We start from the raw sequence: 10,038 nt of genomic DNA on the forward strand, positions 1-10,038 counted from the left end.
TAAAGTCCACAATCAGTCCCTTGGTTTTCCTGGTGTTGAGAGCCAGGTTATTGTGCTGTCAATTTGGTCAATCAGTCGATCTCACTTCTATACTCTGACTCGTCCCCATCAGTGATTCGCCCCACAACAGTGGTTTCGTTGGCAAACTTGATGGTGGAGTTCGCACTATGTCCAGCTACACAGTCATGAGTATAGAGTGAGTACAGCAGGGGGCTGAGCAGGCAGCCTCGAGGTGCTCCTGTGCTGATTGTTATCGAGGATGGCATATTTCCACCAATGCGGACAGACTGGTCTGTGGATGAGGAAGTCGAGGATGTGCCGAGACCCAGATCTGAGAGCTTGGTAACCAGCTTGGAGGGGATGATGGTGTTAAACGCCGAGCTGTAGTCAACAAATAACAGCCTGACATATGAGTTTTTGTTGGCCAAGCTGAGTGCAGAGCCAGTGAGATCGCATCCACCGTTAATCCGTTGTGGCGGTAAGTGAACTGTATGGGTCAAGGTTCTTGTCGAGGTAGGAGTTGATATGTGCCACAATCAACCTTTCAAAGCACTTCATCAACACAGATGTTAGTGCCACTGGTCGATAGTCGTTGAGGCTCTTCTTGGGCACCGGTATTATTGATGCCCTTTTAAAGCAGGTGGGAACCACAGACCTCAGAAGTGAGATGTTGAAAATGACCGTAAAAACTCCAGCCAGTTGGTCTGCACAGGTTTTTAGAACACAGCCGGATATGCCATCAGGTCCAGGTGCTTTCCGAGGTTTCACACCCCTGAAGGATCTTCTGACATCGGTCTCTGTGACTGTGACTGAAATACCATCACTACGAATGGGGGCTCAGGAAGGCACATCAGTGTTCTCCTTATCAAAGCGTGCGTAAAATGCATTGAGCTCGTCAGGGAGTGATGCTTCGCTAACATTTGAGCTGCCTCCTGATTTCGCCTTGTAGGAGGTGATGGCATTCAAGCTGCCTGTTACCAGGAAGCAGCAGCACCGCTGTATGGTTGGATTTACCGGAGGCCAAGGGATAGTGATAGGCATCTTTGATGGTGGTGTAACAGTGGTCGAGGGTGTTTGATCCTCTGGTGCTGCCGGGGACATGTTGGTGGAAGTTAGGGACGATTTCTTCAGGTTGGCTTTGTTGAAGTCCCTGGCTATGGTGGTAAATGCCTCGGGGTAAGCCGCCTGGTGCTTGTTAACCACGGCGTGCAGCTCCTCCAATGCCAGATGGACATCAGCCTGGGGTGGGATGTAGACCGCTGTCGGGATGATGGAGGTGAATTCCCTCGGTATGTAGAATGGACGGCACTTCACAGCCAGGTGTTCCAGGCGTGGAGAGCAGGAGTTGTATAGGACTACCACGTCAAAGCACCACGCAGAGTTGACCATGAGGCAGACGCCCCCTCCTCTCCCTTTCCCAGATGCCTGTGTACAGTCCATGCAATGGATGGAGAAACCTTCAGGCTGGACTGCTGGGTCTGGGGAGCTGGGGGTGAGCCATGTCTCTGTGAAACAGAACACAGAGCATTCCCTCAGCTCCCTTTGGTAAAGCAGCCTTGCCCTTAAGTCCTCCACTTTATTTTCAAGGGACTGTACATTGGCCAGTAGGATGGTAGGGAGAGGGGGTCAAAGTCCCCTGTGCTTCAGTCTGACCTGAAGTCCTGCCCGTCGACTACGTTTCCGGGCACAACGGAGGCCTCTCTACTGTGTTTACTGTACCTGCTGTTTCTGTGAACCTGCGCTGGAACGGGAATTCCCTTGCAGACAACAGCTCCAGCTCCATTGCAATTGGGGATTCCCTGTCGGCAGCTCCAGTTCCTGGGAGATCCTGCCCGTTGACTCCGGAGATCTTCCCGGCGTTTCCAGGCACCTGTGATCCTCAGTCGGGTCGGGTGTTCTCCAGCTATCGAGGGATCGTTGATAGTCGGGGGCACCCGCAGCTGCGGTAGATCGTGATATCGCTAGTGCATTCAAGTGCACTAGCAGCTTGTCCGTTACGGCACCGATTTCTGCCGTTTCTCCGATCCAGGTGATTTGAATGAAGCTATAAGTAATTCTCTTCTGTTGAGCTGCTGACAAAATGTCACCACAGGCAGGCACCATCTTAATTTAATGCAGATCTGCATTGCAGAGCAGGTGGTAATTGACTTAATCTATCCCAATGTGTTGTGCATCAACAGGGGTGTAACTGTGTCATGTGTAACATGGAATCCTACAGTCATGTTTCATTGTACAAAGACATTGCCACTGGTTGACTGGGTCACTGCTCATTAATTCCGGTGATTCCATTTCATCTGGCATCGCAATATCACTTACCTTACAGTGATCTTCATTTTTAAGTGTTCAACACATTTTTTCTGCTCTCCCACTCCATCAACAACTTTCTGTACCTCGGCAACTGTGCACAAAAAAAATGCTAATGTTTTAATTAATATCATAATTCTGCTTATTGTTGTACTTGCATTGCACTTGGGGGAAGAAAATCCTCGGCAATATTTATCGGCACCTTCTATGGGCAGCTGCTCTTGTCGTGAAGAGCCACTAGATGGTGTGTCAGAATGGAAATGCCAAATGCTGTGCACATTGACATTGAAATCCAAGCCTAGGACCTCATCAAGCTGCATTTGAGAAATAAGCAACAATGGGACATTTGATTATATCAATGAGAAATGATTAAAAAAAAGTTAAAGAAGACTGGGTTTGACAATCAGAATTTGGAAACATTTAGATTATTTTCATGTTCATAAGTTATAATAGTACCAATTAGGCCATTCGGCCCATCGAGTCCACTCCGCCATTCAATCATGGCTGATCTCTGCCTCCTAATACCATTTTCCTGCCTTCTCCCCATAATCTTTGACATCAATTCCAACCTTGTACCTTTTGTATTTTGTATTTAATTTTGTGCCTTTATATTCACTCCGTCCAGCAAAAGCACTTCAGGAAAGTCTTGGAAAGAATGCAGCAAAATGCACAGATTGGTATTAGGGGTGGTTTATTTCAATTGTAAGGATGGACTGGAATCTTCCAGCAGCAAAGCAGATGGAGAGTAAATCTGAAAGAACTAAACGTTAATTAATTATGTTAATAGTTTAATTGAGGAACCAGGGGATACATTTAAAATAATGGCAATAATTACAATTAAAACGCAAAGTACTTATGCTAAAACTCCAGGAAAAGCGCTCAGCTAAGAAAAGCAAACCCAAAACAAAAGTATTATCTAATTAAATACACCAACTTGCAATAAATGACTCCATATGTGAAAACAAAAGCTACCTACATATTAATTCTCTTTATAAAATAAACAAATCCTGTAGATGCAAGTATATCATTGGGGTTATCAAGTGGGCACTTCCCTTCATTGGTGTTTCGTTGAGCTAGGCCCACGACACCTCACGAGGGTTCACCAGTTGGTTCTGACGTCCCAGAACCACACTTCTCAATACCTGCTCTCACCACCTATGCTCCCAGTATCTACTAAATAAAGAAAGCTGCAGCCAATGAGCTCACTCTAACAAATGCTAAACACCTGCATCCTATCTTCCACTAATCCTAGCCAATCATTAAGCTTGCAACATCACAAATATCACCCTTGCTGCCAACTCTACATATCTAAGCCTTTTCCTTTCATAAGCCTCATCCACTAAGTTCTTCCATGGCACCCTCAGTTCTATAAAATACACTATCTGCTGACGAACTGACCATAACACTATATCAGGCCTCAAACTAGTAGTAATTGTTTCCTGCGGAACAACAAGCTTTCCTCCTAAATCTACCCGCATCTCCCAAACATTGGCTCTCCGTAACTGGCCTGACTCATACCTGTCTGCAAACTTCCCTCCTCTACCTTTCTCTCCCTCACGGACAAAATGAACTGCTACACTCCCAGTCCTGATGTCTACTGAATTCACCTGTATTCTCCTCTCAATTGCTGCAGAGATACACTTCGATACATGGTTATGCTGCCAAGTATACCGACCCTAAGAAAGACTAGTCCTAAATCCTGACAAAATATGCCTCAACATTGCCACCTCTGAACACCAGGGGCACACCGGGTTCCCACCTACCCATTGTTTGAGGTTCTGTGGCGATGGTAGCACATCATAAATAGCCCTTATAAGGAAACTTACAAAACTCAATTTTCCCAGTTCATCCACTGTCCTTGCTTAACCAGAGCTACTGCCCTTACATTTCTCACTGCTTCCTCCTGACGATGTACCTGCTCTACAACCAATTTCCTCCTCTGTGAGATGGAGTGGGCATTTTTAAGCAGAGACTGATTTCAATGTTCCGACCTCAAGTGTCACCTAACCATGTTCTCTGGAGATGCTGCCTGACTAGCTAAGTTACTTTGGCACTTTGTCGTATTTTTGTAAACCAGCATCTGCAGTTCCTTGTTTCTAAATAGTGTGACTAGGTTTAGTACTAAACACCACAGGTGCAGCCTTCAGCAGATTACGAGTCTCCTGGTTCATCCAGGTTGAAGAAGACTTAAGGGCCTGTCCCACTGTACGAGGTAATTCAAGAGTTCTCCAGAGTTTCCCCCAATTCGAACTCGGAGAATTACGGTAATAGCCGCTCGTAGGTACTCGGAGCTCTCGTGGACATTTTTCACACTGTTGAAAAAACTTCACAAGCTTACCACGTTTCCCGAGTACCTGCCGTTAGCGTTACGAGCCGCTAAGGGACGTCCCGAGCTCCGACGTACATTCTACGTACTTACCACGAGTTTGATTTTTTTTTTTTTACTCGGGAGAGCTCTTGGATAAACTCGTATAATGGGACAAGCCCTTTAGAATGCTTGTGTACACATTCATCCACAGAGTTCTTTACAAAGTCAGTAACGACTGTGGCATATTCATTCTGTTGTGGTGAACATGGATCGGATTCAAAACAGTCCTGTGACTGTTTCTCAGCCTCCCATAACCACCTCTTTGTAGTCCTCTTCCCCATTGCTGTGCTTTTTAGAATTTGCTTGTATACAGTAAGAAGCAGCACAGCCTGGTGGTCAGATTTTCCAAAGTGTTGGCGAGGGATGGAGTGGTGTGGCAGTGGTCGAGTGTATTACTTCCATTAGCATTGGAAATTACCTATTGATAGTAGTTAGACAGACATTTCTTCAAGCTAACTTGGTTGAACCCGGTCGGTGATGGTAAGGAAGGCGCTAGGGTGTGCCGTTTTGTGCTTGCTGATTGTAGCGTTCAATTCACCAAGTATTAACTGGATGTCTGCCTGAGGTGGGATGTAGACTGCAGTCAGGTTAATGGAGGAGATCTCCCTCGACAGGTAGAACCATCAGCACATAACTACCGGATGTTCAAGTTCAGGAAAGCAGGAAAAAGATAAGACTGACATGTTTAAACACTGTGATGAATTTATCAAGAAGCAGATGCTGCTGCCTTTTCCTTGATGTCATTGTGTGGTCCAAATGGCGAGTGGAAAAGCACTCGGGCTGGAGTGCTGTGTCTGGAGAGTTGTTGAAGAGAGAACACAATCTCTCATGTCTCTCTGATGTAGAAGTCTGTCTCTTGGGTCTTCTCTCTTGTTCTCCAGTGATTGAATATTATCCAACACAATGCAAGGCAGAGGGGGAATGGCATGCTCTGATGCTTTGGTCTTACCTGGGGGCCTCCATGTCGCTTCCAGGTGCTGTGCTTGTGTTCCAGGTGGTCGGGTCCACATGTACATCAGGACAATTGTACAATCGATAATGCCTTTAAATAGCTGTAAGATCAATTTCCTTTCAAAGTTTTGTAGTTCTGACTGCAAATTTCAGTTTTAATGGGTTAAGACATGAGTATTCTCTTGCAGGATGCCTGCAAACTGTTGCTTCTCTCCTGCGCCATTTTGGTCAACAACAATCAGTGCAGATTGGTGTGAAACTGGAGTTGCATCTAGGCCAGACCACCAATAAGATGTTTCCTTCCTGGTTTTACTTTTACAACAGTTTAATAACATATTCAGAGCTGCCGAGCAGTACGGATTTTCCGTATTTTGTACGGAAATGCGATCAGAATACGGATGTACAATTTTGCTTTGTTAAATACGGATTTTTTTTTTAATTGGCCCAACTTCCTGTTTCACCGTACTAGTTAAAAAATGCAAGGAATATAAAAAGTCATATTGTACCTCTAAAGATGATAGCAGATTAAATGTATTCGTTTTTTACATTTCGAGACCTGGATGATCATTTTTGAAAAGATTGATCTGCCTGTCCTGCTCCAGGTTTAAAAAGTGATGTCAGTTTAGCGCGAGGGAATTTAAATATAGCGCTGTCGGCTCCAGCTCTATGGGTTCTATATATATATAGCGATACCGGCTGGAGTGCTATGGGCTTTAAACATAGTGCTATGGCTACAGCGCCATGGGTCACAGACTGTTCGGGGAGGGAGGAGGGAGGGAGGGAATAAGAGAGGGAGGGAGAAAAAAGGAAGGAAAGAGGGAGGGAGAGCGGGAGGGAGGGAAAGAGGAAGGAGGGAGAGAACGAGGGAGGGAGAGGGAGGCTTCCAAAATGGCTTTGACATCATCATCTGGTGCTAAAAGCAGGAAGCAGTCGTTCAAACAGCAGTATACAAAGAGATGGCAATGAATGCACTGTCAAGTAAGGCGAGTAGAACATATGTCAATTGGTAGCAAATTTATGCATTCTTGTACTCTTACATGGGTATGACCGCACATTAAAAAAAAATAAAAAAAAATTCAGCAAATGGCAACGCGTAAAAATACTGATTTCCTCAGCAAAATACTGATTTTCGGGTATTAGAATACTGAAATGCTCTGACAAAACCCGGCCGCTCTGCATATTTGACATTTATAGTTAACTACTGATTTAGAATAGAAGCTGCTGAGCTACTCCAGCATTTTGATTTATTTTGATTGTGTTTTACAGGATGATCTTTCCCAAAGACTTTCAAAACTTCGAGATCAAGTGTAACGATGGGAAAACAATTGGCCTTATTACCTAATGCAAATGGGGGAAAATGTGTGGCTGTAATATATTGATAATGATATATTAATATTCTTTTGTAGTTTAGTCACTGGTATGCTGTCACCAGAAAAGTCTATGTTGTAAACCTAAAAGATGGTTAATTCAATAAGTAAGCCACACTACTTCCTTCAGTTCATTTATCTTTTTTACACGTTATTGCCTGATATAAACTGGGAATCTACTTTTTGGGGGAGGAAAGTTAAGGTGCACTTTTCTATTTGGATGAAGCAGTCTACAATCTCTGTAGTGAGACAGTTTCCCCTCTAAAATGGATTGCAATTTTGCTATGGAAAAATTGTATCTTATTGTGCTGATTGCATCACATTTAAAAACTCATTTGGATTTGGATTAAGAGTATTGAAAATATTTTTGTACTATGACATCCTGTTTTCACCATACTTTGGAGGATCTTATTTTAACCCGCTTTAAATTTAACTTATGGACAGCTCTTGGTCTAATTGTTGGAATATTCCCCAATTATAAAATGTAATCTATTTAAGAAGTCTGAACAAAACATTTTTTGTGAGATAACCTCATTAAGTAGGGATATAAAATAAGCCCTATTGTAAATCTGATGATGATTGCACACTGATTACTGGGCTGCTGTGTCTGGACGAGGTTTTCATGTTAGCATGATTTTTTTTTATTTTGGATTTCTTCCGCTGTACCTTGACCTTGCAATTAAAGGTTCTTTAAACTAAAATACGTGTATTACTCTGAATTGAAACAGTCCTGCCCATTCTGAATCCTCCTTTGACAACAGCTGTTCATTGAAATTAGAGGCCTAATTTTCTTAACCTAAGGGGCACTGATCTGCTTTTCTCTTTTTTTTTTAAAAAAGCATTGCTGTGAACTTAATTTAAAAATTAAAAATTGAAAAAAACATTTTTTTGGTTCCTTTCTGCAATAGTTCACAGAGGTTTATAACATTCTGTGTTTTCTAATGATTAGAAGCTGAAGTTGATTTTGTTTTGCTTCTGTGTGGCTGATGCATATGGTGATTTGTCCTCACCCTGTCATTTCTTTCTTTAACAACCTGAAGGATGTCGGAATGGTTTTCTCTGAGCACACTCGCCTATTTTTTTATGTTTTTCATTCTGCAAATACTTTTTTTCTGCTGAATAATTTTCTATTCTTTCTGACTGAAATAGTAATTCTTCAAGCAATATGGCTTTTAACAGATAATTGAGGGTGAAATGATGCCCTCCTTGACCGATAAAGCTGTTCTGTGCGTTATTCTGCTCATTGCATGCCTCTTTTACTTCCTCTCTTGCTGTCCAATGCAGTGAGATCAGCAGGTACCTCACCTGGATAAGTTTTTCGATTGCAGATAAGGAATCAAACATGATTGTGGTGAATCTACATCTGTCTTGTTCAAAGCCATGGAAGAGGGTGTGTATCCCATATATTTGACTTGTGGATTTGATTTTTAGGGTCTGGAATTATTCCCTGGTTAATTGGCACGCATTTAGTCATCACTTGCATACAATTACCACAGCATGTGTTACCAATTATAATTTGCACAAGGAACTAACCTTGTAGATCAACATGAATTCATTGAACCAATTCTTTTTTCTGAGTTGAAATTCAATTGTGCTGTACCATTATGATCTTTGCTGTTGCATTCTGCTGGGAAGATTTATTTGTGTGATTTAAAACCCATGGTTTTGCTTTATAATTCATTTCAGAGGAGCATACATGCCTGGGATATAAATATTTTCAAGGCCCCAACTAGCCCATTCCTATTTTTGATTTGTATGTAAGTGTCCACTGTGAATGTGTGAAAATACGATAGTTCAGGTTTTTGTCATCGTGCAAAACATTGGCTAGACTACCCTTGAAATAGTGGTATCATTCTGATCATCACACTGCAGGAATGATAGGGCAGTAGTAGAGAGAGTGCAGAAGAGGTTCACTAGGATGTAGCCTGGAATGGTGGGCTGTAGTTATAAAGAAAGATTGGATCGGAGGATTTTATTCTCACTATTACATAAAAGGCTGAGGGGTTCCTTATAGAGGTTCATACATTCATCAGGGGCTTGGATAGAATAGATTATCAGAACACTATTTTCAGGGCAGGGAAGTCTAGAACTATAGGGCACAGGTGTACATTGAGGGGAGACATTTAAAGGAAACCTGTAGTGGGAGAAAGGGTCTATTTCACTGATGTATGATTCTATGTACTATTAATTAATCTCTGATATTGCCAAATTAAAAACGGTATGCTTTTATTTGGTCATTCATTCCCTTTTTTGGCTGTATACACTTTATCCCCTACTTCCATAATTGAATTCAACCAACCTCATTTGCCATGCATAACACTCGCCGCTTGTTTCTCCAACCATTTAACTTGACTGGTCCATTTTGAAGTTGCATGCTTGTTTGTGTTACAATTTGTACTCAACAGCTTGCAACACAATTTTTAAAAATGAAATGTGCATGAAGTCTTGCTGACACAAGATGATATGACGTGCCCTGCTACGTTGTAATGTGGCCAATTTACTGCATGGCTCAAGCCTTTGAGGTTTCTTATTGAAATTAAAATAATCATGAACAGACTTGTACTATGTGTGTGAGATGAATATTTCCTGCCAGTTTCCAGAAGAACATTGGAGTTTGTGTTGAGTCTCATTTATCTGGATTATACTTTGCCTTCCTACTAAAGAAAACAGTTTCCACTTTTGCTTTGCAATGTTATTTTGTTCAGGGAGACGGATGGGAATATTTGCTGCAGGGATCGATTTTGAGAAGCTGTAAATCAGTAATCTAATCTAAGACATCTAATAACTTCAGGAACCAGAAAAACAAAGCTCTATGGTTTAAGTTATCTGAGCCTTGGGATTAATTTACTGTTCTGAAATAGATAGCTGGTTTCATTCATGTGGGTACGTAAATGCATGATGCAAAATTAATTTTAACTTTTGAATGCGGTTTAACTAAAATATACCTTTAGTTCAGAGATGCTGGCCCTTCGGCCCAGCTAGTCCGCGCCGGCCATCAATCACCCGTCGACTAGTTCTGTTATCCCCACTTTCATATCCTACACACAA

At 42.3% G+C, this 10,038-nt stretch overlaps 1 protein-coding gene across 1 annotated transcript in view; it reads left to right on the plus strand.

The window, feature by feature from the left end:
• The window catches only part of chmp1b (charged multivesicular body protein 1B), a 31,950-nt gene extending 22,404 nt beyond the window's left edge, over window positions 1–9,546 (plus strand). Inside the window, exon 8 of the mRNA XM_055644156.1 lies at window positions 6,890–9,546. Coding sequence (XP_055500131.1) covers window positions 6,890–6,934 — 45 coding nt within the window. The 3' untranslated portion in view covers window positions 6,935–9,546. The remainder of the gene's footprint in view (window positions 1–6,889) is intronic.
• The last annotated feature ends 492 nt before the right edge of the window (window positions 9,547–10,038 follow it).

Source organism: Leucoraja erinacea, chromosome 12 (assembly GCF_028641065.1).
Source record: "Leucoraja erinacea ecotype New England chromosome 12, Leri_hhj_1, whole genome shotgun sequence".
Classification (NCBI taxonomy): Eukaryota; Metazoa; Chordata; class Chondrichthyes; order Rajiformes; family Rajidae; genus Leucoraja; species Leucoraja erinaceus.